At 43.1% G+C, this 27,202-nt stretch overlaps 1 protein-coding gene and 1 long non-coding RNA gene across 4 annotated transcripts; one reads left to right on the top strand and one right to left on the bottom strand.

Moving 5' to 3' along the window:
* Window positions 1–624: 624 nt before the first annotated feature.
* On the top strand, window positions 625–14,761 carry LOC118655349. Of its 2 annotated transcripts, XR_004967256.1 has the most exons (4): window positions 625–778; window positions 1,833–1,872; window positions 14,168–14,385; window positions 14,660–14,761. It is a non-coding gene; the product is annotated as an uncharacterized LOC118655349 (long non-coding RNA). The 2 variants fall into 2 exon arrangements; XR_004967257.1 differs by lacking the exons at window positions 625–778; window positions 1,833–1,872 and adding an exon at window positions 12,441–13,063.
* Window positions 10,711–26,906, bottom strand: PTGER2 (prostaglandin E receptor 2). 2 transcript variants are annotated; one of them, XR_004967255.1, is made up of 3 exons: window positions 21,142–26,906; window positions 11,895–12,024; window positions 11,100–11,227 (listed from the first exon to the last, which is right to left on the bottom strand). XR_004967255.1 is itself a non-coding variant. In XM_036307042.1 (2 exons), exons 1-2 carry the CDS (start codon window positions 21,979–21,981, stop codon window positions 10,985–10,987), a joined length of 1,083 nt encoding a protein of 360 aa, XP_036162935.1. In that variant the 5' UTR covers window positions 21,982–26,897; the 3' UTR covers window positions 10,711–10,984. The 2 variants fall into 2 exon arrangements, 1 of the variants encoding a protein (XP_036162935.1); XM_036307042.1 differs by lacking the exon at window positions 11,895–12,024 and having other exon boundaries at window positions 10,711–11,227; window positions 21,142–26,897.
* Between the last annotated feature and the right edge of the window lie 296 nt (window positions 26,907–27,202).

Here is a 27,202-nt window from a genome sequence, read left to right as displayed (position 1 = left end):
ATGATGTAGGAATGAATTGGCTCTGGACATTAGTCATAGGTTGGAGAGCTAGGTCCTCTAGATGTAATGTTATAGAGTGGGGTTTATTCCTGGAAATCTATTTCATAAGAAGAAAAACCCCAATCCTGAAAATAAACAGAAAAATATAAAATCTATGCTTTTACAAATGTGTATTAAGAGTTATGTAGTGAAGGCTACTTTGTTGGGGTTTTTGTTTTGTTTTGTTTTTCTTACATGAACTGTACTGCAATGGTCTTCTTTTCCTTATAAATCTCCTTGTAGTGAACATGGGAATACTTTATTTTTCCAAAGACCTTTGGCCTCACTTAAAAATTAGGGTAATTTGCCTCTAAATTCTTAGCTGACAATTAAATTTACTCACTCACTTAATAACTATTCATTGAACACATACTGCATGAGATATTGTTCTAATGATAAGTAAACCAAAAAAAAGATAAAATATAAAAACCCTGCCATCATGGAGATTTTTTTTTTTTCTACCTGGAGAGAAAGGCCATAAGTATGCACACACAGACAGACAGACATTTAAGGTTAGAGTTTAGGGTTAAGCTAGGGGAAAGAGAAAAGAGAATGATGGGAATATTTATTGAGTTTCTTATTCTATATAGGTCAAGGCAGACTTCTCTGAGGAGGTGATATCTAAGCAGAAACCTGAATGAAATGAGAGAATGAGCAATGAGACTGTTTGAAGGAAAACATGCATGAATGACTCCCAATGTCTTTGGATGGTATGGAGATGGGTGGGGCAGTCGCTCAGGTAACTACCTCATTGGTGATTTCTTGCTGTGAGCACAAAGGTAGATTCAATCAGCTGTATCACTTCTGACTTTATTGGGCTCCTCAGCATCCCCAGTCAATGCCGGGACTGACCAGCAGACCCTGAGTGACAGATGAATAGATTACTCTGACGCATACTTCTGTGAAAGAGAGGGCTAAGAGGCTGCTTGGCTATAGGGACCAAACAGCCCTGTTCACCTGCCTCCTTAGGCTTTTATTGCAACAACAGCTTGAACCAAAATGAACCTCTAGATCAGTGATTCTCAACTTCTGGCCCTTTAAATACAGTTCCTCATGTTGTGACCCAACCATAAAATTATTTTCGTTGCTACTTCATAACTGTACTGTTGCTACTGTTATGAATCATCATGTAAATATCTGACATGCAGGATGGTCTTAGGCGACCCCTGTGAAAGTGTCATTTGACTACCAAAGGGGTCGCAACCCACAGGTTGAGAACCGCTGCTCTAGATATAATCAGCAGGGTAAGTATCCTTGAGAAAGTTCTACAAGATTGGGTCTAAAGACTAAACATAGAGATTCTAGTAAAACACCCGGACTTGTTTGGAGAAGTTAAGGCAGAACCTGCTGCCTTCAGCAAGGTCCTCCTAGAAACCTCTGACCTTTTGGAGAATCCTCCTTACAGACTTTCCAACCAAGTCCCATGCTTCCCCACAAGTCAACATGACTTATTGGTAACATCTGTCAAATTCATTAGGTAGACACAAATATGATGATATTTGTGATGTCATCAGTGTTGCTGTTGGTGATGGTAGTGTTGGTATTGGTGGTATTGGTGGTGTTGGTGGTGTTGATGGTCTCTCTCTGTGTGTGTGCCTTTTATGATAAGGAAGATTTGAACAGCAGAGGGTTGGAAGTCAATACACTATAAAAGATGAGATCCTGATAAACATGATCAGATTTTCACTTAAAATATCAATAATGATAATAACAATCAGCATATTTTGAAGCATATACCATATGTCAGAAATTGTTTTAAGTATTTCATGTGACATATCATTTGATTCTTTCAGAAATTCTGTGAGATGGTCAACTGCTACACTCATGATATAGGTGAGAAAAGAGGCTTGGAAAGTGTAACTTAAATTGTGCACCCAAATCTGTATAATTTTATTAATCAGTGCCACCCCAATAAATTTAATAAAAAGAAATAAAAAAGAGTAGAACCTGGCTATAAAAGTCATGCAAAAAAATTCTGAGTAAATTGCTCAAGGTTACACAGCAAAAAGGCAGGGTTTGAAATGAGGTTTTGTCTAACATCAAAGTCCAAACTTTATTTCAGTCACTGCCTTCATGGGTGATGCTGCTGAAGCAGTGTGGAGGATGGGCTGGGGAGGATATGAGCACTAGCCATTATCCTTAATATATTCGCTTGTTTGCTAAATCCTTCAGTATGTAATCATCCCCATCATTACTCCTCCCTACATCTCCATCTTCCTGCTCCAGCTCTCACTCCCCACTCTGAGTCCCAAACTACCCCATATGACACCATCCTCTCTGCTCTGACAGCCCATGTCAGGATGCCCTACAAATACACACCCTACTTATCCTGCTCAGGCTCCTAAACCGTCACTGAGCCATCCCCTTGCAAGGATGCCCTACCTTCTGACTCAGGTTCTGACTGTACACAGTTCACCTACTGTGTGGATAGCTTCCTTCCTTATGGACTCTGAGAACCATGCAAGGCTGCCTTTCTCATTGGACACCTCTTACTTCTCATTCTGTTTAGGCTCCTAAACCCTGATGCTAGGTTGCCCTCACCATTTGGGTTCTGACTCCCCACACTGGGTCACTCCCCCTGTGTGGATAAGTTCCTTACATTCTTTGGGCTCTGATGTCCCACTCCAGCCTGCCTTTTGGTGTGTGTGTGGGCGGGGGGACACCCTTCTCAGTCCACTAGGGTTCCACATGCCACAAAGCACCATCCCGTGTAGATACATTTTCACCCTGCGTGGGCCCACACCAGACTCCCCTGCATGGCTCCCTCCTCCTGCTCAAGCTCTCACACCATGCACCTTCAGAAACCTACCTTCCTCAGCTCCACCAAATGGTTTAGGATTGAGTTGTATAGAAAGGAGGGGAAGAGAAAGAGAAGCAAGAAGATGAACTCTTTGAAGTCTTTCTGAGATGAACAAAGATCATATCATCGACATTAGCCTTTCAATTTATTCATTTATTCATTCATTCAACAAATATTTAGAAACACCTACTATATACCAGATATTATCCTAGATACTATAAGTATGGTGGCGATAAAGATAAGCGTCTTTATTCCAGTGGACTGTAGTCAGAGATAGAGGGCCATTATAGATGTCCATTTTGTGGGATTAGTAGAATGACTCCTGGGCTTGAAATCAGAAAATGGTTTAATTTTTTTTAACTTTCCCTTAAAAGCTGTGTGATCTTGAACTAGTTGCTTAACTTTGCACATTTATTTTGTCATCTCTAAAATGGGGACAATATTGACCTTACAGTGTTATTGGGAGCATTACATGAGATTTATATATATAATACTCAAAATACAGTATGGGGTCATTTAAAACAATATCCTAAGAATAATATATTGAGTAAGTAAAAAAAACAAAAGAAGACCCTGAAAGGTATAAGATACAATCCTAAGTGTATGGGACATCTGGCAACTGTAAGCTACCATCACATTAGACAACAATTTGTGCCTCCTAGAACTCACATTCTAGTGTGAGGAGACAGACCATGTTATAACTACATCAACCTTTAGGTATGTTCAAGGTCATTCATGTTGGAAAATGATAGAGTAGGGTAAAGAGAATGGGGGACTGGGTGCACCATTAGGAAAGGTGGTCGGTGAAGGCCTCACTGAGAAAGCATCCCTGGAGCAAACTTCGGAAGGAGGTGAGAAAATGAAGAAGTGAACCATGGCTGTCTGGGGCAAGAGTGATTATCTCAGGTAGAGACAGAGCCAGGGCAATGACCCTGAGACGGAAGCTTGCTGGTATGCTTCTGGTCCAGACCCTTGGGTTTGGTGGCTGGAGTCAAGGAGCGGAGGAGAGAGACGGGAGAGAAGGCCCAGGGAACAGAAACAGAGCATGTGAGAAAAGTTCTCCCTGATTAGACGTCTGCATTCCAACTCCAGTTTCAGCTTTCTTCACCTCTCAGAGCGTTGGTTTAAAAACAGTTATCAGCCCCCCTCCCCCATGTGATATTTCTCTTAGCCCAAAATTCCTATTATAAACAATAGAAAACAGTAGTATTTTTAACATGCTCCAGTAGCTAAACAAAAGGCAAGACCTTATTTTAAAAGAGCCTTGAATTCTGATAACACAGGATAATTGTGTTTCCTTACTTAGCATTTCTTTGCAACTGTGGAGGTTCACTGTAACCTAATTGAGAACACAGAAGCTATTTGTAGAAGAAAGACAGGAAGTGGACTCTCCATCTTCCTTAGTTTTCCAAACTGGCATTTCATGGAAAGATGTGACCATCTGCACTAGTGTTTCTCCGATCACCATAATAGGTAGTAAAGAGATCTCTCATTTATGGTAAAGCGTGCTCTTCTTTTATCCGAACGCCTACTCACAGTAGGAAGATTTATTTTTACAGGTCAAATAGTGGTACACCACAGCATGCTGCTCGCTGTGTTTTGGTTATCATGTCTTCCATTTTACAAGTCATATGAGGACACTTATTTTTAAAAACATAAAAATTTAATGTTGAGTTTTCAAACATCTAGGGCTTTCTGGCTTGTTTCTCTGAGCTATTCCCAGCGTGGGCATGTTGAGAAGGTCTCTAAGAGCTGAAAGATAGTCTCAACTCTCCTCAATGGTTGAATTGTGCAGCAATTTTCAAATGTTTATCAGGATATATCAGACACACTCTTAGGGGTGAGATGAGTATTGGCCAGTTAATTCTAGCAAAAATCTCATTGGATAACTAAAAGTAGTGAGTTCCATTTTCAAGGGAAACATTGTTCTTTGGACTCTGGGACTGATCCAGTTCCACATCATTTCAGGGGCCAGTTATTAACACAAAAGGCCAGGTTCAGTGGATAAACTCAAAGCTCCCCATCCCTAGTCTACGGAGGCCAATCCGAAAAGTTATAGGCAAATGACTAATGAGAACCCAAGAAGCTCTGTGGTCTCAGGAGGCAAGATCAGCACCATCATCATAAGGATATCTTATGAGGATGTCCTTAGTGAGCAACTCCCTCACCGCTGCACACCCAGTTTACCTCTAGTAACATGCAACGTATATTGTTGCTTCTTTCATTTGTTGAAGACTATAAAGCACAACCTAGTTGCTAATAAAGCTTTGTAATCTCAGGTTGCATTAATGGAAGGACAAGGTACAGATCGAGGCAGCAACTGACAGAGCAGCATTCAGTACTGACAAGACTGGTCTAGAATTATTTATTGATGTTTGGTTCTGGCCCAGCAGCTTAAGGTGGGCACTTACAGCTTGGATAGGATCTGAAGGAAGGGACCCAAGAGGTGAGGTATCACGTAAGGGACAGTTGAGGAAATGAGGAATGTTTTGCCTGGAGAAGGGAAGGAAGTCTTGGATGCTGGTTTCAGGAACATGAAAGGCCACCTGTGGCACATGGCTTGGACTTACTCTGGGGATCTTCAGAAGATTTTTAGCCTTGTGATAGAGTTGTGTTTCCTGACACAGACATATCCTGTCTGAAACACATTCTGTTCTCTTCCATACCTCCATTGAGGGGACACGAACCACGTTCTGTGTCCTGTTGTCCTTCTGTCTCTCCTGGTCTCCTCTTTAACGCTTACACATTCCTCTACATTGTCCCATGAGTGCCAGTCTCCACTACGTTTTCAGAAACACAAACTTGTCCTGTGTGCTTATTATCATGATCATTCTTGACAGTTACCCAGAATTAACAAATGGATCCTCTGACCCCTAGCACCTCAGCCCCTACCAACAGGGAGCAATTTGAGTCAGATGTGTGTGAGGAAATCAGCGGGGCCACTGAACTGGGCATCTAAGATAATAGTCATTCCTAATTTCATTACCACATCCAGGCACTATTCTGAATGTCCTACATGCAGTTACTTGTTTAATCTTCAAAATAATTGAGGAGATAGATAATTTCATTATTATTATTTTATAGAGTGAGAGAGGTTAAATAACTTGTCTGAGAAACACCCAGCAGTCTGACAAATCTTTAATATCTCCTGGTAAATCTAGAATTTGCCAAAAGGGGAAAGGTTGAGTGTGTGCATGCAGGAGGACAGGATCTAATGATGGGGGGGGGGTGGGGGGGTGGACCGGAAACAGTGTGTGCTAGGAAAAGTACTTTCTAGGAGCTGAGGGAGAGAGTAAAGACAGATTCTGTGGTACCGAAAAGACAACATGAACAGATGGCCTAAGGCATCATACTTTGTCCAATCTCTTTCCAGTTAGTTAAAATTTGCTTTTTCATGATATTTTTATCAGCATTTTAAACTATGCAGAATTGTTGAGTTGTTACATATACTTTTTCTTGATAACAGCTGTATAGACCTATCCCAACTTATGTTAAACTTGGGGATATGGCATGCCCTCAGCATCGTAGTGAGCTTTTTCTCGATTTTTCTCACTCCAGTGGTACATTTCCAGATGAGTATACATGGCTGTCTCCCTTTGTTCTCCTTAGAAATAGCTATAAGCTATAGGGCTGTGGGCAGGGTAAATTGAAAGATGCTTTGGTCTGGTCCCCTTTCTCTGCCCTGATCATATTAACTGCCTCCAGAGTAGGAGAGATATACATGCTCAGCCTCAGAGAGCACCTAGCCAATGACCACTATTGTGGTAAAGAAACCTACAGTATTTTACTCCTTCCCATGCAGATGGGGCTGATTCCTATTCCCCAGGCGTGGGTATCTATTTGGAGTAAACGTCAGGAAGAGAGGCTGCCCATGCTGTGGTTTCTTCACTTTTTGTGTTGGTATAACTAAAAAAAACAAACCAGCAAAAAACAAAACAAAACAAACCATGAATTTTTAACCTACTTATGCTGGATATTCTCCATTTGTCCCTCTAAGTCTACTCTCCACCCATACTCCAGGCTTCATTACCCAGGTTCTTTGTACTGTCTGTATTAAGGTTGGGTTTGGCCAATGGGAGGAACAAGCAGACTAACAGAGAGTAGGAGGAGAGATCCTCCAGGAAGGTAGTCCCTTCATTTCCACCCTGTGGTGGCAGTAACTGTGCTTCCCAGCTGAAGGCCATAGCTCCTGCTGGGTGGAACCTCCTACAGCTCTCACTGGTTTCCAGAAACTGCTCCTCCCTTCTTATGAGTGATAACAGCTGCAAGGTTTCCTTTCCTTTCCTTCTCTGTAAATATTCCTTTCATCCAACAGTCCTGAGTCACCCTTTTGAGTGTGTCATCTCCATCTGTTGGAATCCTCACTGATGTACTTGACTCTTGGCAGATTTTCACAAATGAAACACGAATATCACAGAATTAGACCACTCAAACGGACTTTTAATAGTACAGACATTGTACAGTAAATAAAAAAATATAATTCAAGGAAATTTACTTACAATAAAAAAATTACACAATCTACCAGAACAAAAACAAGTAACTTTCTGAAATAAACAATTAATGCCCAATGCATGGCCTTGGCCCCCTGTATAAGTTAGACTATAGCTTTGGGGAATTGCTAAAACAACATTTACTTCCATAGTGTATTTCACTCAGGCAATCAAATACTTTGTAAATTTAAAAGCAATCAATTATAATGCTGTTAGTGACTGGAGGTATGTTATAAATGTGCCTTGGAGAGGAAATCCAATGGAGTTAAGTGTTTGATGAAGACAGAAAATAGACATCAAATATTCAAGTTGCAACACCACCTGTATAAGAGGGCTTTGTAAGCCCATATATAGAAATCACTCATTTGCAGACAAGACTGCTTCTCTCTCTGTGAACGGCTCACGTAGGGATTCTTCTCAGATTCAGAAAACCATTTGATTGGCTTAAACCACTACATTTGGAGAAGTGAAATAAATAAACCTCTGCTCAAGTGCTAGCGAATTGTCTTAGCCTGACTTTCTAAGTCATCAAATTCTAAACCTGACTACAGTGTTTTTTTTTCTTGGTTCAAATCAGAAATGACATTACATTAACATGAGGACAATCTTTCTTTCTTTCTTTTTTAATTTTTTTTAAATATACTTTATTGATTTTACAGAGAGGAAGGGAGAGGGATAGAGAGTTAGAAACATTGATGGGAGAGAAACATCGATCAGCTGCTTCCTGCACACCTCCTACTGGGGATGTGGCCGCAACCAAGGTACATGCCCTTGACTGGAATCGAACCCGGGACCCTTCAGTCCGCAGGCCGACGCTCTATCCACTGAGCCAAACCGGTCAGGGCAATCTTTCTTTCAATATGCATTGACAGGAGGAGGCAGGGACGTTAACAGTTTAACTGAATTACACTGAGAATGTAATGATGTGTCTCGGCTTTGCCCTACCTGCTGCTCAGGGCTTGCAGCCTCGGCCAGCATGGCGATTTAGGGTGGGTGCTGTTTCTAGAGCTTTGGTCTGGTTCTAGGTCTGATTCTGGGTTCAAACTCTCTGAGGTTCAGGTCTTCTGGAGAGGCTTTCTATAGCTTCTAAGCAAACTCGAGTCCCTACAGTATCTTTGGAGATTCGAGGCCACAATTTAGGACAAGAATTTCCCAGTTCTTTCCTGGGAAAGATGACCTGGGGGGGCACAGTGAACTGTCCAGCAATAATTCAGCTCAGAACAGACTGCTTTGGCCCACTCTGGATACCTAAAGTTGGAGCTGGCATTTTGAGGTGAATATCCACTATACTTTCTTTCTCCCTTTTCATTCCACTGCCTGTCGAGGGCAAAGACTAAAATCTAGGTCTTCTTTCATCACAATTTGGTTCTTTAATATACCAGGCTAAGTTAAGTGTTTTTCATTTAACTTGAAAATGACTCAGTAAACCTAAACAAGTATGTCTGATGCGGTGGGATTTTAAAAAAAGAAATATCCACATATATCTAATCCTAGTAAATTTTTCTGTTGCCTTTAAATTACCATTCATAGTAGGTGAATGACTATTACATAGGATTTTTATTTTCAATTCCTTCTATGTATATATCAGTGCAAATGAAATAGTCATTTAACAGTGCAAGAAACAGGAGTAAACTAGGAAATAAAGCTCTAGAGATCTACCAGTTCTTAAATAAATGGCTTAAACTGTTACATTTTGGGTCGCCAGAGTGAATTATTTTATTAACATCATCACTAGTGATATTATGTCCAAGTTTGCTTTTTTAAAAAAGTTATCAGGCATTATTCCAGATTTTTTTTGGGGGGGGGGCGTTGAGATGGGGTGAAGGAATGTAGTTAACATTTTCATTTGGAGGGGAAAAAGCCCATCTAATGAAAGAATTCAATCTTCCGGATTCAAAGTAACCTCAGAATTTTATGTTTAGGAATTACCCAGGAGCTTAATTAGTTCTACTTGGTAGACAGGGAAGATTTATTTACATGTGCAGATTTTAGTTAAGTTAAATTTTGCCTGGTTTGTTTAAATTAATAGAAAAGCAAATCATTTATTTATTCTTTTTAAAATAAGAGCTGATTTGACATAGATTGTGTCAAATACACTGGTGCCTTGAATGGTTTGAAAAAAACTCCAAGTGATCATCTAGTTTGATAACTACTTATAGGAAATGTTTTTACGTAAGCAACTCAATGAGATTTTGGAAAAAACTAACATCCCTTTTTGTCTTTTTTATAACAGCTATCTTGTAATAACACTCACTAGAAAAAAAAAAAAACAGATGGTTCTAGTACTTGGAAGATCATGGTGGAAGGAAAAAAAAATCCTCTAGTACCAAGTACTATATTGAATATTTTAAGCTCTAATTTACAATGCAACCATACTTTAAAAACCTGCCAAGTTAAATTTTTTTCTATTTTCATCTCATTGAAAAAATATTATAGCTATTCTAGCTATTAAATGTTATTTGGGAGGATTTAGCAAATACTATTTCATTTTTAAATTTTTGTTTTATCGTTTATTTTTGTAACATTTCAGATGAGTTTACACAGTAACTAAGATATGATTAAACAGTGCAAATTCACTGAAATAGTTTGATGCTGAGTTTACACCAGGCCAAACATTTAGATGTAGAAATATATAAAGATATGACTCACTGACACAGGATTTCCTATGTAGTATTAGTTAACCATGTTTCCTGGATAAAAATATGGGCAGATGAATTTTGCTACAACACAATCATCTTATAAAGTGGATATTAGTCATGGCCTCAACACCAGCATTAAAATGGTTCCAGTGTATCTGAAGAATTGACTAGAATTTTCAGTTTTTAACCCTAAATATGTGGCTTCAGACATAGCAACATATACTCTCCCCTGGAAATAGAATGAAGAGTATTAATCAGAATCAACTCTCTTACTAGTCTATTATTTCTTGGAAAATTCTTAACGTTTTCTTAATTACTATTGGACATTATAAAATAAATAATCTGATACTTTGACACACAGCTTCCGGAGGACTAGTGAAAAAACCGACATTAACCAACTGAGTCTACTCTTCTACTAGTAACACCGCAGTGAGGAGAGAGCACTCCCCCCCCGCACCCCTCACAACACACACACACACACACACACACATTATACAACAAAGTGCCTATGATTCACAAACACATTGTCCAAAGAAAGGGTTTGTTAAGCAATCACAGAACATGAGGCTTGGTTGCTCCCACATATCCACTTCCTAGAAAACACATATGAAGTTTTACCTGGTTTGACTGTGCACTGTATGTTTATAACAGTAGTAACACAGAAGAGTAAAATGGAAAACACACAGTAACTCAGGTTTTAAACAGATTACAAACCACATGCTTTCTCATTCAACAGGAAATCTTAAATCAAAAGGCAACCGATCTTTAATGCAGTTGGTTGTTCCTCTAAAGGCCATTGTAACTAACATGCTCACGGAGGGTGGATTTCCATAGCTCCCCCTGACACCTTCCAGGAAGTGCTTGTCAGCTCCTCTGCAGCCTAAACCACTGCTGAATGTTGATTTCCTCTGTCGTATTAGGGTAGCTTCATTTTGTTTACAAACTACTTTTCTCATTTCTCCAAGGAACCATTTCAGAATGATCTTCCAGATGCTGGCTAACTAAGCACTTCTTAGCTATTGTCCACAAAGGTCAGTGTGTTTACTGGCATTTGACCGTGTAGAACAGGAAGTTTCTGTTGCATCTTGTGTTCTTAATGAAACCCGACAACAGAGGACCGAACGCATTAGTCTCAGAACAGGGGGCCTCAGGATGGCAAAGACCCAAGGGTTGATGATCGGATTGGCTGATAAAAATCTAAGTGCTTGGAGGTCCCACTTTTCTTTTCGGGAAGAGATTTCATTCATATATGCAAAAATCTGTAAGAAGCAAAAGGGGAAAATGATGTTAGTTTTACATGATCGCATTAGACAGGTTTAGACCATATGCAATTTCTTCAGACTTAAAACAAAACCTGTTGTGTGTGTGGTGGTGGTGGTGGTGAAAGGTGGATAGCAAATTCTCACTCTTCTTCCGTAGGTTTATGCCTTTCAAAAACCCTGAAACAGAAGTATTGTCTCCTTTTGGCGGATGAGGAAGTGAACTTCAGGAAAGTTCATATCAACATGTTACATTCACTTCCAGATAATCTGATTTGATGATCACAATTCAGCGCGAGAGGAAACACAACAGAGCATGGATTCTGGCCTCTGGGCTGCCTGGTTTGAACCCGGGTTCCATATATAGCTTTGGGACCAGAAGTAAAATTCTAACCTCTTTGTGCCTCAGTGACATCTGTATAGAATAGGTGGTAATAGCAACAATACCCACTGCTTAGCTGGGAAGAGGATAGGAAGTAATATGTATAAGCTGTATAAAATAGTGCTCACTTACTAGGGGCCCCACAATGTTAGTTATTCTCTCCATTTCACCAACGAGGACCCCGAGGTGCAGAGAAGTTCGGCGACTCGCCCAAGTACCCAGGGCTGTTTGGTGGTGGAGTCAAGACACAAGTGCCAGCTCCCTTGGCACCGGTGCTTTGCTCACCATGTGCTCCATCCAGGTCGCCGATGTTACAGCAAAGGTCTTCAGAGCAACGTCTTAAACACTGAGAGGCTGATCCATCTTTACATGTGGGCCAATGTTTTCATGCTGGGACACAGCTCTCGTTGGATGTCTTAGATGTTTAGGGAGCAACACAACTTTTTGGTCAGATTAAAAGGAACGGAACTGTACGTGCACGATAAAGATCAAACACTCCCACACAGCGTACAGAAAAGAGGAAAACAGATGTAAATCACACCCAGTCATTTAAAACCACTTTATAATGTTCCAGTGACTTTCTTGCTAACGGGAGCCCACGAGTTAGAAAGCTATTCCTTCTTTCTTCCACTCTCCTTCACCAGAGGAAGGAATGTTTTATTTCCTTCTCTCCTGCTTACGCTGTAGGCATCTGACGAATGGATATACAACGCAAATTGCAGGGAGGGGGAAGAGTGGTCCTGTTCGAGTTGCTTATGTTAGGACAATAGCAGGAAGGTTTGGCAGCCACAGGTGTTTATGCCAGAGAATCTTGGCATAGGGAATGGAGAAAAGGCTTGGCAGATGAGTAAGGAAAAAGAAGACTGATGGTGGATTCCCTGATTATAGAGAGAAGAGAAAGTTAGGTGGGGATATGCAATGAGGCAATAATTTTCTTGGCAGCTGAATTATTTTGGATGAGAAATATACATGACTTATATGGTGTCTTTAAGGAGTGATTTTGGAGTTTAGAAATTCAGGATAACAGTGTATGTAAATCTGGTAGATTAAGAGATATTAGTCACCATATCCACACACACGAGCACTCAGTAGCAGAAAAGTCTGAGTTTATAAGCTAGTGTGGCCAAAGACTTTGGCAACACTGCACTGGCTAGCAGATGGGCAGTGTGAGGAGGGCCTGGCATTCTAGTGTCACAGCTTCATGCGTGAAGATGAGTCAGGTTTTCAGTTCCTGGTCTCCTTGGAGTATGACAGAGCAATGAAAAGTGAGAAATGGTTTTACACTATGAAGCAATTCTGTACTATTTGTTTCGATTTCATCCACTATGCAAATTGTTAAAAATGCTTAAAATTTGCTTTTCAGGAGCTGGCCAATATTTTGCAGAAGACAATTTCTTGTTTTACTCTTGGAAAAGAGATATACTAGTACTTTAGCAGCCCTTAAAGTTCTTGATGTAAGATGTCTTCTCCGACCTCTGCATTTTTAAAAAATTTGGTTCTTGTCTTTTGTCTAGAGTTCACCATTTTTGATCTTGTGTATCCCGGTTTATTATTATTATCATTATAAAATGTATGTAACGAAATTTACCATTTTCACCATTTTCGAGTGTACAATTCAGTGTCATTAAGTGCATTCACATTGTTGTGCAACTGTATTATATTTTTCATTTTCTGTACATTATGATGTTTTGACATCCTACAAAGCTTTCTGGCTGGGGAGAGACTGCCCCTTCAGGGATGGTCAATTCTTAGAGATAGCCAAGGGCTCACCTGGGAGCAATCCTTCGATAGGCAACTAACCAATCCAGAGCCCCTCTGTCTGGCCTTATATCTCAAGAGGCAATATTTCTCTGCTTTAATCTTGCCAGGGCCCAGTACCAGGCAACTAGGGGCCAGTCCTGCGGCCTAGAGCCTGCTGAAATGATTCCAATAGCCAGTCCTACACTGGCCACCCCGCCCTGCCTCGCCTTTCCCTCAGGAACTCCAATGAAGGCCGTGCCCAGGCTCCCCCAGCTCCTGCTCCTGCCTCCTGACTTGCACTAATACTTTCCCATGTGACCCTTGGTGTTGTTCAGTCCTTCCTGTTTCTAGGACCTGTAAGTACAATCAACTTTGTTCTCTTGTCTTCTCTTGTGGCCACACTTGACTGTCAATCCCATAAAAGAACAGAACAGCAACCATCACCACCATCCATTTCTACAACTCTTTTCATCTTCCCAAACTGAAACTACCCATTCAACAATAATTCCCCATTTTCCTTCCCCTCCAGCCAATCCTACGTTTTAATTAAAGGCTGACACATTGCATAGAAGTCAATTAATTATCACCTTTCAGTGCTATTTTGCTTCAGAGGCTGGTAGAATTTATACATATTTTTGCACATACTACTAATAAATTTGCTAAAAGAAAAATACCAAGTACTAATGTAAATGAGTCAAGAGAATTTTAATTCCTTACGATAGGTCTCTCTACTAGGCTTTATTAAGACTATGATGCCTACAAAGCTGCACAGAGAAAATAAGTGGGTTTTGTTTGTTTGTTTGTTTCATCTTTTATAGTATCCTTGCATCCTTCCGTGGAAAACTTCATCTTGGCACTGACTGGATACTGTTTGTTTGAGCTACTTTCCTACCATCAATACAACCACATAGTGGGTTCAGAATTTTAGAGCAAATGGGAACTTTATCTGGCTGAAATTACCCAAGGAGTGTTAAAAATATTCTGATGGCTTGCTCCCTCCTTCAGAGACTCTGACCAATTAAATCTGGGCTGTAATGTGAGTATCTATCCCGGTGTTAGTCCCCTCTCCCCCACAGGATTCTAATGTGCAGCCAAGGTTGAGAACCCTGCTTTAGAACCTTACCTAACACCAGAAATAAAAACAGAAGACCCGCTTGGCCTGGCCAGTCAAACAAATGACTTGAAGCTTCCTGAATTCCTGGTCTTCAACCTACAATCTAATTTTCCTTTGGAATCCTATGGATATAGCAGTTAATATGTACTGAATACCTACCTGTGCCAGGCATGATGCTAAGTCTTATTCTATTTAGTCCTTACAGGGACCTGCAAAACATTATTTTACTCCCTTTTAGTAAGGAGGAAACCAAGGCTTAGAAGATTACTTACTTTGTCCCGAATCACACTCCAGGTAAGTGGGAAAGCCCTGAAGTCATGTTCAAGCAGTGGGCCCCAAGTTTTTCTTTTAGCCACTACTCTGTTGCCAGTCTGTGAGGTAGGGACTCATATAACATCTGCCAGGGACTGACTGAATTGTGGGTTTGTCGGACACCTCTTTTTGAAAGGTGGTACAGAGGTGTACGGGTGTCACTGTTAAGATCCATGGCTGTATCTAAGTAGCTACATGGCTTTCTTTGGGTGCTTTTCTTTCCCCCCCCTTCTACAACTAAATTGCAGGCAGAGATGGTTACATATTTATCTGCCTTGTGAAGACATTAGGGAGTGTCCTGGCTTTAGGCTTTGCATAATTCATTCTTTTAAAAAAAAATTCACGGGGCCGAAACCGGTTTGGCTCAGTGGATAGAGTGTCGGCCTGCGGACTGAAGGGTCCCGGGTTCGATTCCGGTCAAGGGCATGTACCTGGGTTGCGGGCTCATCTCCAGTGGGAGATGTGCAGGAGGCAGCTGGTCGATGTTTCTCTCTCATCGATGTTTCTGACTCTCTATCTCCCTCCCTTCCTCTCTGTAAAAAATCAATAAAATATATTAAAAAAAAAAATTCACGGGGAGGTTATTTTTTAGGTATTTGATATTTTAAAGAAACCCCTCCCCCAAATCATAGGTGCTTTGTGGTAGAGGGAACAGGAGCCCATTTCCCTTCAGAAGGAAAGACAGGGGCATGGATGTGGCTCTAGTGTCCCCTGCCTTGCGCTCCAGGTGACCCCAGCGCCAGACACAAAGGAGAGTTAATGCTAAGGTTGGGAGCCCTGGGCCTGTGTGTTCCAGGGTGGTGACTCCAAACCCTGCGAGAAGGTTGGACTCTATGAACCATCCACCCAGAACTCAGATAAACATAAGGTTTTGCAAGTGATTTCCAAGTGACCTGTGCCCTGACCATGGAGTGCAGGTGTACAGGAAGTGTCAGCCTTTCCCAAATGCACTTTCCCTCAGCCCGGCCCGGCACACATAGGCAACTGCAGAAGTCTTAAGTCTGGTTTTCTGTTAGAGTGGGTGCAATTTCAGGGAGCGGAACAGTCTGAGAAAAATGAATCCTGGTACACCTTGATGTAATTTGAGACACTTAAAAATTTTAGTCAAAATGAGGATGGGGAGTGGTGATCAGAAATTTCAAAACAGAAGCCAGGGAAACTAAGCAGACCAGGTTGCAAGTTAACTGGGCCTTTAGGCGGAAAGAGACTTGTTGATTGCCTTCCTGAAACACTGTGTCTCCATAGATCAATCACGCACCATTTCTACTCTTTCCCCCTCTCCCCTCACTTTAGCTTAATACTGTGATGGGCTCTTGAAATGTCAAAAAAAGAAATATACCATCCCTAAAAGCTGTTTTTCTTTCAGTTGAGATCTTAATAATATGAAACAGTAATGATTAACTCAACCAAGGGTGGAGACATAACACACGACTTCCCTTTTGGAAAAAGGACTATGGTTCTTGCTGTCTACATTTTAAAAACTCGGTGTAATTGTGCTTTTATTCACAACCACCGTTTCATAATATCAACGTGCAAAGGAAAAGACACTGAGTGAAAACACTCATGTAGGAAAACTTTCTTCTCTCAGAAAGTAATGTGTATTAAAACTATTTCAGCAATCCCCAAACACATCATTAATGATGCACAAATATTAAGTTACATGGATATTAACTTAAAATATCACCAAGCAAAATTCATTGGGGTTGCGCAGAGAGATTTCTGGATTGCTCTTTCATTCCTACTAGAATTGTGATACTTTCCATGTATGTAACTGACCAGTTTCATAACCCCCATTCATGTCATAAAGAGTACCAGGAATGAACAGGAAACTCCAAACTCCAGTATTGTTTACTTGAAATTTGTTCTATATCACAAAGATCAGATTTCCACAAATCAGTATTACCTGGAAATTATAGCCCTAAAGAATTTCTAAAGATGAAGACACTTTTAGAATGAGGTGATGGTTCACTCTTGAAATTTTAGAACGGAATAAAATGCATAAGCACTTTATCCTCATGGCATGTGGAAAAGAGTTTAAAATGACAGAAGCTAAGCCAGGTATTAGTAAAGTAGTGAGAGAGTGGCTTGATGTAGTTGGGAATGAGGACACAAACAGTATGTGAGGCAAGAATGGAGTCTGATATATTTCCTGAATTCTGTTCCATTTCATGAAGAAAGTTTCTATTTGTCTCTGAAATGATGACAACAGCTGATTAACATAAGGAGGAATTTATTAATTTATACAATATCCCTTTAGTACATAAACAGTTTGGTTTTGGAATATGTTGTTGGTCCCATTAAGGTTTTCATACTGAACAACGAAAATAATGTCATTTCCTAAACAACACGTGCTTTTTTTAAAAAAAAATCAGTTAAGAAATGTTTTATGGTGCCAATGGAAGGCTTTACGTGAGAGGTAATCTGAATGTTTCCTATTTAGAGCAGCATTTACATTATCCAATCTCCTTACACCTCAGTCTCAGCCTTTTAATTCGCAGGTCTGTGGAGAAGAAAAAAGGAACCACGCACACCTGGTCCAGCTCACGCCCTGTGATCAGACATGGAGAAAAAGGTCTTTGCCATTTTACTTTTAAAGCTAGTAAGTTGGAATTAAGAGGCAAAGTGGTCTTCATATTTATAACATCTTCACAATTTCTCTTTGAAATTTTGGATTAACTTTCTCATATGGTACCCCTGAAATGAGCAATTTCTCGCTGATAGGATTGTGGTTAAAGCATAAACTCTGTGCTTAAACGGCCTGGCTTTGAACCCTGGCTCCAACACTCCCCAGCTGTGGGTGGGAAACGGGAATAATACTACCTATTTAGAGGTTGTTATGAAGATAATGGGTTAGTGTATGTAAAAATTAGTGCTTAAAAATGTTAGCCATTTTGCTGTTGATGATAATAATGATTGTTGAGGTCGAGCTTGACTTCATCACCGGGCTCTGGGCATTTTACATTTTGATAGTTGTACTTCCCAAACTTTGGAAGTCCTAGACTGAGAGCCTTGGAGGAAGCAGTAATCTGACCTGCCCACACCTTGGGACCATGACATCAGTAGTTACAGGTTTCCTAAATCCCCACTCTCCTCCTTCCCCTACTCCTAAAGTGCTCACATAAGCAGGTGTCCCAGTGGGCAGACAGCTGTGAATTCTCCTTCTTGCTGGGGCCACTTATAAGGGACATAGAAAGCTGCTCTGGTAGGAACAGGCAAAGAGAGGGTAAATTGCCAGTATTTTCTGGGATGCAAGGAAGCAAATTAGTGGGAATAGCTCATTAATAATTATTTTACCTTGATTACATTTTAAATTGATAATACTTGGTATAAAATGAGTTAAAGAAAATATATTGATTAAAATGAATATCTGTTTCTTTTTATTTTTTGTTGTGTGGCTACTAGAAAGTTTTAAATTGTACATGTGGCTCACATTTGTGGCTCATGAGCGCATGTGCTCTGGGAGAGGAACACGAGAATGTCCAGAGGTAACCACAAGCCTTTGCCTTGTCTAACAGTGTCCCCAGGTAGGATGTGTGGAAATGATTCCTGCCCCAGGGGGGAGACTGGTGTAGGCCATTTCCGACCACAGTCTCAGTGTGGGTCAATAAACTAAAAGGATAAGGGGGGAAAGTGTCCCGAGGGGCACATGATGGGCATTTTGAAACAACAGAATGTATGCACCAAACTGTAGCCATGAGTTGTGAATTATCAGATAAGCCCCTCCAAGAAATAAATTGGGATAGTGTAACATTTTTATAAGGGTTAAAGTGCTGTGTAAATGAAGGAACTAATAAGTACCAAGAATCTACTGACAAAATCATCTTCATCTAGCTCCTCCCAAGCCATAAACAGGCAATCCTAATAAAAACACAGCTGCAAAGCAACTCCTACTCCCCATTCCTTCTAACCAGACTTTTAGCGCCAAGCCCCTTCCATGTAGCAACTCTGGATGAGCCCCTGGCTTAATATTAAATGAAGGGGTGGGGGGACATATATATATTCATATATATTCAAGTATATAAAATTGCATATATTTGGAAAGAAACATGTGGCGATGATGGAGTCCTCATGATAAAAGGCAAATTTACTTAAAAACAGGGGAACTATTGAAAATCATTGCCTTTGTTTTGAAAAATAGTTTATGCAGTAGGTCAGTCCTGCTCAGAGGGGAGACCCTTTCCTCCTGCTCTCTTCCTCTACCAGGCTTAGGAAAGGAAAGAACCATCCTTTCACACATTTCTGATTCCCTCTGAGCCCATTCCCAGGCTACTGAAGTAGCTGAGGGTCAGGAATATTTTTATATACATACTCACGAATAATAAATAAAATTCCAAGAACGGATATCCTAAGGCCCACCTATCCAAGACAGGCATTCCCCAATTCAGAGCTGACTTATGTCTCCCAGGTTGAATTCTAAGCTATTTAATGGAACTTGAAATGCTTTCTTTCATCGATACTTATTCTGCATCCTATTCCCAATCCTAAAAAGTTGATTTAGTTCCTAACATAATCTATAGGTTTTATCAATAAAACATAACAAACCCATAGAAGCCATGTTGGTTTCTACATCATCGCATTTCTGTGGCACAGACTTCCCTGCTGTCGGTGGGATGGGAACTGTAGCCACCCACAGTCCTGCTTCATTTGATAACAGGGTACATTTCACATACTCCACCTCACTCCCTTCAAAGTGTACCTTACTGACCAGCTTCTGCCCTGACAAAGGATGGGGTAGCAGTGAGGACGGTGAGGACCAGGGAGAAGAGACTATAGCTAGGAGAGGGAGTTAATTTGGGGCAGGGAAGGGTCATATCCGGGCTTTTAGAACCCTGTGTCCTTTCCCACCCCAGAAGATGAGCGTATGGAGATAATAAAAAACAGTGATGACGGTGGGAAGTAGGATAAAGTTACTTCTTCAGCTTCTACAGTTCAGACCAGCTAATGGCAGGCATGGCCCGTCTCTTTTTTTCCTCCAAGATGGTGGCAGGTGGGAGTCACTGACAACTATGTACTCCCTGCAGGGTCAGTCTTATTCTTCTGAAGATTAGGAAGTGGAGCTGCCCGAACTTCCAGTTTCCATTCCTGTGTAAGAGGCCAGCCCGCGCTCAGACACATCCCAGGCTCTGTACACCTTGGAGCAGTGGTTCTCAACCTTCCTAATGCCGCGACCCTTTAATATAGTTCCTCATGTTGTGACCCAACCATAAAATTATTTTCGTTTGCTACTTCATAACTGTAATTTTGCTACTGTTATAAATTGTAATGTAAATGTCTGATATGCAGGATATATTTAGGCGACCCCTGTGAAAGGGTCGTTAGACCCCTAAAGGGGTCGCGACCCACAGGTTGAGAACCGCTGCCTTGGAGGCTCAAACTCACAGCATCAAGGAACGCACTGCTGAGGTTGCCCAGACCAGGACAGCACCCACCCGGTACCTAGGTTCCTTTCTTTTCAGCTCTTCAGACTGGCTCTGGCCTGCCGGGTCATGGCAAGTGCTGGACGTGCCTACCTCTCCCATCCCTGAGATGGCCCAGCCATTCCTGCTGCGGCGCTGTGCCCGATGCACAATTACAACCTGAAGAGCACCTGTGTGTATTTCTGAGTGTGATGTCTAGAAGATGTTTTGTAAGAGCGCAAATGCCCCCTCTGGAGGGATCCCAGCGCTTAGCAAGGGGCTCCTTAGCAACCAGCGTTTCCTCTAACGACCATTTCAGACGTATTGTGAATGTTCACGGCCACGAAGAGTTATGCTACCCATATGTAAACTGGGAAACCTGTTCCCTGGGGTGGGAATTGGGGAGGGGATGTTGTTGAACTCTTCGAACAAATAATGACTGCTCTGGAGCTCTGCAACAGGGACCCTTCTCACCCGGGGCCATCCTCCATGGCGGCTGGAATGCTATGGGTTGGGTACTGTTGCCCTGGGAGAAACAGCAGGCAAAGTACAGAGAACTAGCACCAGTGTGCAGATCGGGGCACGAGGGGGCAAACTGCCGCTCAGGGAGGTCAGATGCAATTGCCAATCATTCAGAGGTGGAAGGGGCCGAGCCAGGCTAGCAGTGGCTGGAGAGGGACACTGTAAGGGGCCTTCGATTCGAGGATGAGGAGTGTGGCGGGCTTAGTGAGTGGGACTGTATTACTGTCTGAGAAACCCTGGCCGAAGGAGGCCCTTGCACCAGGATTAGGGAGGGGTGGAAGTGGGGTAAAGGTGAGAAGCGACAGGGGAAGTTTACAGACCTTTACAAATTAGGGCACATTTTCACAGTGTTACAAAAGTGTGCGTGGCAATGGAAAAGTGGGAGTGGGAGGGAGAGCATGAGAAGGCTGCGCAGAGCTGGGCTGTGGAAACCGAGTGAGTGACTTACCGTGAAAGGCAAGGAGCAGACGGCGAAGGTGATGGTCATAATCGCCAGGAGAATGAGATGGTCCGTCTCCTCCGCCACGGACACCCTTTCCCCTCTCCTGCGGGTGGCAGGGCCCCGGCCGCTGCCCAGGGTGGGTCCGCAGCGGCCTCTCCGGCCCCGGCGGTGCATGCGGATGAGGTTGAGCATGACGCTGAAGTTGCAGGCGAGCACCGCGAGGATGAGGAGCAGCAGCAGCGTGGCGTAGAGCTGCAGGTACACCGTGCGCCCGTGCCGGATGAAGCACCAGGTCCCGGGGCAGTACTGGACGTACTGCCCGTAGTTCAGCAGGGGCAGAGAGCAGAAGAGCAGGGAGACGGCGTAGATGGTGGGCAGCACGGCCACGCCGCGGCGGCGCTTGATGTGGCGCTGGTAGAAGTAGGGGTGCCCGATGGCCAGGTAGCGCTCCAGGGCCATGGCGAAGAGCATGAGCATCGTGGCCAGGCTGAAGAAGGTCATGGAGAAGGCGAAGTAGTTGCACGCGCGGCCCTCGGGCGCCAGGGCTACCAGGGTCTGGTTCCGCGCGTACGAAGCCAGCACCACGGGGCTGATGAGGCAGGTGCCCAGCAGGTCGGTGAGCACCAGCTCGGTCACCAGCACGTGGAACAAGGAGATGAAGTTCCCGCGGCAGGCACTGCGCCCCGCGTCTCCCCGCCAGCGGCGCGCCAGCAGCGCCAGCGCGATGAGGTTCCCCAGCACCCCGGCCGTGAACATCACGGAGCTGATGGCCGGGCTCTCGCCCGAGGGGAGCCACTGTCGAGTCTCGCAGTCCTCGGGCCGGGAGTCATTGGAGGTATTGCCCATGGCGGGGTGCCGGGAGCAGAGACGTGTCCTCCTCTCCCGGCTGGCACCTGGGACTGGGAGGAGGAGGGTCTGGCCGCTGGAGCGCTCCGGGACCCAGAGGGAAAGAGGGAGGGATCGAAAGCCAGAGCCCCCTTCCGGCGCCCCGCGCGCACCGAGGGCAGGCTCGGTCCGGGCCGCCCGCAGCTGCCGCAGAGGCCCCTCGGCTGCAGCATCCGGGCGGTGCTGGAGGCTCCGACCCGCGCCCACCGCGCCCTCCGCGCGCGGAGGGGGCGCGAAGAGGGCCGCCGCCTTCTCCTCCGCGCCGCCGGGGGAGTGCTCGGTGCGGTGTTACGCGCGTCCCGGTCCAGGCGGCCGCGAACTGACCAGAGGCACCTCGAGCCCCACAGGGCGCCGGCGGGGAGCGGGTGCGGAGAGGGGTCCGGGCACCGGCCGGGCGCGGCGCCGGGCAGAGGCGCGCGGGCTGCGGGCGTCCGGGAGCTGCTTGCGGCCGGCGGGAGCCGTGCTCCCTGGGAGTCTGGTGCTCCACTGACCCCCGCTAGGAAGCTTTCAGCCCCCGAGGAGGGCTGGAAGGCAGCCACGGGAAAGCAAAGCGACTCACCAAACAATGGAGAAGTTAGGAAGACCCAGTCCCATGACGTTAAAAAGAAGGGAACAGCAGACACTAAGACAGCTTGCAGTAAGACCAATATGTTCTTTTTTCCTTTTTTTTTTTTTTTTAAACATTCTCAGGAAGATACACTAAGAGGGCGGGACCAGAATTGAGAGGAAGTGAAAAGCAAGTTTGTCCATCCAAGGAACATCCCAGACATGCCACTGAGCTGCCTGTTGCACTGTTGCTTTTATTCGGTTGCCAGCATTTCACCTTTTCCTATGTCAACACCATAACGGATAACCACTTGTTTAAGCAACCATTTTTTTTTTTTTTTTTTACGAAAGGACACACACACACACAGTGTTCCTTATGCTTGTGTAGAATTGTGTTTGTGAACACAGCTTTAAATTACTGCACATTGTTCTCTACTCAAACTCCACCTTGAAAGAAAAGGTTGTTCAGCCATTAATTTTTTCGCACTTACCTTGGCCTACCCGGCAAAACCCAATCCTGGCGAAGTCTATTGGTGAAGTGGTCAGTTTAAAACTCAAGCTGATGGCCGTGACTGGTTTGGCTCAGTGGATAGAGCATCAGCCTGCGGACTGAAAGGTCCCGGGTTCGATTCCCAACAAGGGCATGTACCTTGGTTGCGGCCACATCCCCAGTGGGAGGTGTGCAGGAGGCAGCTGATCGATGTTTCTAACTCTCTATCCCTCTTCCTTCCTCTCTGTAAAAAATCAATAAAATATGTATTTTTTTTAAAAAAAGTCAAGCTGACAAAAATGGTTGCTTACCCTCTATTGCCATAATTGCAGAGTTGTGAAAATTGGCTGATGTTTAAAACAAAAGAAATCCAGTTCAACAGACAACATGGGTAATTATATTCTTTTTTTTAAATCCTCACCATAAGGTATTTTTCCATTGATTTTTAGAGAGTGGAAGAGAAAGGGCAAGACAGAGAGAAATCGATTAGTTACCTCCCTCACAAGCCCTGTCTTTGACCAGAATCAAAGCAGGACCTTTTGGTCTGCAGGCCTATGCTCTATCCACTGAGCCAAACTGGCCAGGGTGGTAATTATCCCATATAATAAAAGCTTAGATTGCAAATTGTCCCCCCCACTGGAGTTCTTCTGGGAGTTAGACCAGGGGGCTGGCCAGCCTGGGGAAGGGAGAGAGGCCCCAGCCGCAGCTGGCAGCAGCTAGGAACCCTACCAGTGCACGAATTTTGTGCGCTGGGCCTCTAGTATTCTATAAGGAAGATCACATTCGTTGGGGGAAGGGAGGAGGACAGAAAGGTGGAATGCTCAGCATGGGAACTGGTAAGGGGAAAAAAATTCTTCATTTTGGAAAAAAGGGAAAGATTGCCTGCTGAAGAGCACACCTTACTAGAGCCTACTAGCTCTCCATGAGTATTTTAGCTCACCTTGATAATTCTGGCCTGGTGATTGGAATGGGGTGGGACTCCCACCAGGTCAAACGAAGTGGGTTCTATTTTTCTCATATAAGGTGTTCGCCAATGGCAGGTTGGTGGGCCTCTGGAACTCTTCCCTCCAGACCTCTCTGGGATTTGGGGGGTACAGAGCCACATTACCTAGGAACCCCCTGTGTTAACATCTAAAGTCTCTTGTTCACCGTCCTTCCTTCACAGCCTGTGGAAGATGTGGGGGAAGATGTGGTTCAGCTTTGTTCTTCCTTTAGGTCTGGTCTCCTCTAGGCCTAGTCTCTCAAGTCATAAGCCAAGAGTTGATGGCTTTGTTCTGTTCCGTTGTCCTTTCTCTGAGACTGTAAGTGTAGAACGCCCCTGCTGCTGCTAAAACCAGGGAAAGGTCTGGAGTATCAGGAAGTACTGGGCAAAAAACATAGGTTAGTATGTCGGATTAGTATCCTGCCCCTTTGCATTCATGTAGGCTTGTGTATGTGGATTCAAGGCTTCGAGGGCTTTATTACAGCCTAACAGGATTATTTGGGAAGCAGCTTGATAAAGCCTTTGCAAAACCCCGAGTCAATAAAATGTGTTTTCCAAATGGATGTACGAGTACAACAGTTCTCTTGTCTGCAGACAGGAACTACCAGAAAAGGAAAGCCACAACACTGCTTGTTAGCGCCAGGAGTTACATCAAATGGGTCACTCCAATAACGTTAAGAGATCAAATTACCTGTGATTCTGATTTTCTTTTTAAGATAGAGCACAAAAATCCCAATATAATCATGAAAATTCTCTTCTCTTAGAAATGTTTGCGTCTAAGGTCAGAACAAACAATAAAGCAGTAAAGCACATACAACACAAAAATAAGGCTATGGTTAGTCAGTCTGTGCCGAATAACAGCGCATTAAAGAAATTTTGGAAAAAGGTGTATTAAAAAAAAAAGCCGCCCCTGAATGTATTCAACAACAATGGCCACTCCTAACACTTTGATGTGGTGTTTTTTCCCAATATTTCTTCTGCGCACCTTTGTGTCCATATTGTGATAATATTATTTAAAAATTTTATACTGCTTTTTAAAAAACTTAAAATTATAATGAATAACTTACATTGCAATATGTGTATGTTCTGAGACCCAGAAATTGCATTTTCAGAAATCTACATTAATTTTTTCACACAGCAACAGTTTATGTTTTATTTTTTAATTGATTTCTGATAGAGGAAGGGAGAGGGAGAGAGAGACAGAAACATCAATGATGAGGGAGAATCATAGATTGGCTGCCTCCTGCATGCCCCCCACTGGGGATGGAGCTGTGAACCTGAGACCTCCTGGTTCATAGGTTGATGCTCAACCACTGAGCCGCCGTGACCGAGCTCGGCAACAGCTTATTGAGGCATACATTGGCTGAGGCAGCACAGTGTAGTGTTAAGAGCGTGGGCTCTGGAGTCAGATTGCTTTGAATTCAAATTTTAGTTTTGTCCTTGGGCAAGTTGCCTCATTTCTATGTGCTTCAGTGTCCTCATCTGTAATATGGGGGCAATAACAGTACTTACCTCGAAGGTTGTGGTTGAACTCAGGGCCTGGCTCATACAAATCACTCAGCAGGTGTCGGCTATTTAATCACTGAGCCAGGTCCTGAGCAATGCTATATGGTCCCTGCCCGAATGAAGCTCATCGTGAGATGATAATGATAAAAAAAGACTACAGTTTGCCCTAGCTGGTTTGGCTCAGTGGATAGAGCGTCAGACTTTGGACTAAAGGGTCCAGGTTCGATTCCGGTCAGGGGCACCCCCGGTTGGCAGCCAATCAATGATTCTCTCTCATCATTGATATTTCTATCTTTCTCTCCCTCTCCCTTCTTCTCTGAAATCAATAAAAATATTTTTTTAAAAAAGACTGAGGTTTGACTTAAAAAAGAAAAAGACTACAGTTTGTTAAGAGCTTACTATATCCCCTAAGCTGTTAAAGTCTTCATATACATTATCTCATTATTGTTTTTCTTTGTCTTTTTTAAATGTTGTGTTCTTTTTTTGCAAATTGAAGTATGATTGACATGCAAAAAAGCTGCACATATTTAATGTATACATTCCTACTATGGGTGAAAAGATGAAGGAATTAAGCAGGACAGATTAGTAGTTACAGAATAACCACAGGGATGTGGATTACAGCATAAGGAATATGGTCAGTGATATGGGGATGAGTATGTGTGGAGCCAGGTGGGTATTTGAAGCAGCTACCAGGACTTGCTATATTCTCAAGCTCCTACCATCTCCATCTATTGTTGCCATTAAATATATAAACTTGGAGGGAGGAATAGATGCTTCTGAAGAAGCCATGGCTCTTCATTTTGTTCTTGGTTCCAAGTAGCTTTGAGGCAAAAATTTAACAAACAGATGAGAAAGTTTAGAGTGAACTCAGAGCTAGAGAGTGGCTGAGCCCAGAGGTAACTTGAAGACCATCCAAAGCTAAACCCCATCTCCTCTTACAATTGTCATAGCAAGAGACACACATTTCATGCCCCCAACTAGAACCATATTTGTCCCGCCCGGATAGACCCATCGTCAAATTAACCACACATCAACGCTGCAAACTCTTATCTTGGGGACTCTCTGGAAACCAATCTTAACAGGATACCAAAAAAAACCCCAAAATCATTAAATGGGCCCATAGCACTATTCTTTGGAATTTCAGGGGATATCATTAGATTGTAATTTCATGACAGAAATATTAGGGCTTTGAGGATAGTTTGCAGCCTTGATTTTCTTGTACTCTTCCTCTCCGTTGGGAACTTCAACCCAAAAGGATTATATACTCAACACAAGAAAGCCTGTGTTGCCAAAACCGGTTTGGCTCAGTGGATAGAGCGTCGGCCTGCGGACTGAAGGGTCCCGGGTTCGATTCTGGTCAAGGGCATGTACCTGGGTTGCGGGCATATCCCTAGTGGGAGATGTGCAGGAGGCAGCTGATTGATGTTTCTCTCTCATCGATGTTTCTAACTGTCTTTCTCTCTGTAAAAAAAATCAATAAAATATATTTAAAAAAAAAAAAGCCTGTGTCATTTAAAAGAAGCACTAATAATAGAAACAAAATGACTTATAGCTAGAGGTTGTTTTCTGTATATCCTTAAGACTAAAGAAAACACACTAGATTATCTTTGAAGCCCCTTGTAGCGCTAAAATTCTTGACTACTGTGTAGTCATAGGAG

This window comes from Myotis myotis, unplaced genomic scaffold, assembly GCF_014108235.1.
Source record: "Myotis myotis isolate mMyoMyo1 unplaced genomic scaffold, mMyoMyo1.p scaffold_m19_p_1, whole genome shotgun sequence".
Classification (NCBI taxonomy): Eukaryota; Metazoa; Chordata; class Mammalia; order Chiroptera; family Vespertilionidae; genus Myotis; species Myotis myotis.
This window is presented reverse-complemented; position numbering and strand designations above follow the sequence as displayed.

What these genes read in the sequence shown, in the direction of transcription:
- PTGER2 (XM_036307042.1), bottom strand. Translation starts at nt 21,981, where the DNA reads ATGGGCAATACCTCCAATGACTCCCGGCCCGAGGACTGCGAGACTCGA. An exon ending in TCTGCTCCTTGCCTTTCACG is followed by an intron (nt 11,228 to 21,141) that starts GTAAGTCACTCA and finishes TGCTTCTTACAG; the next exon opens with ATTTTTGCATATATGAATGA.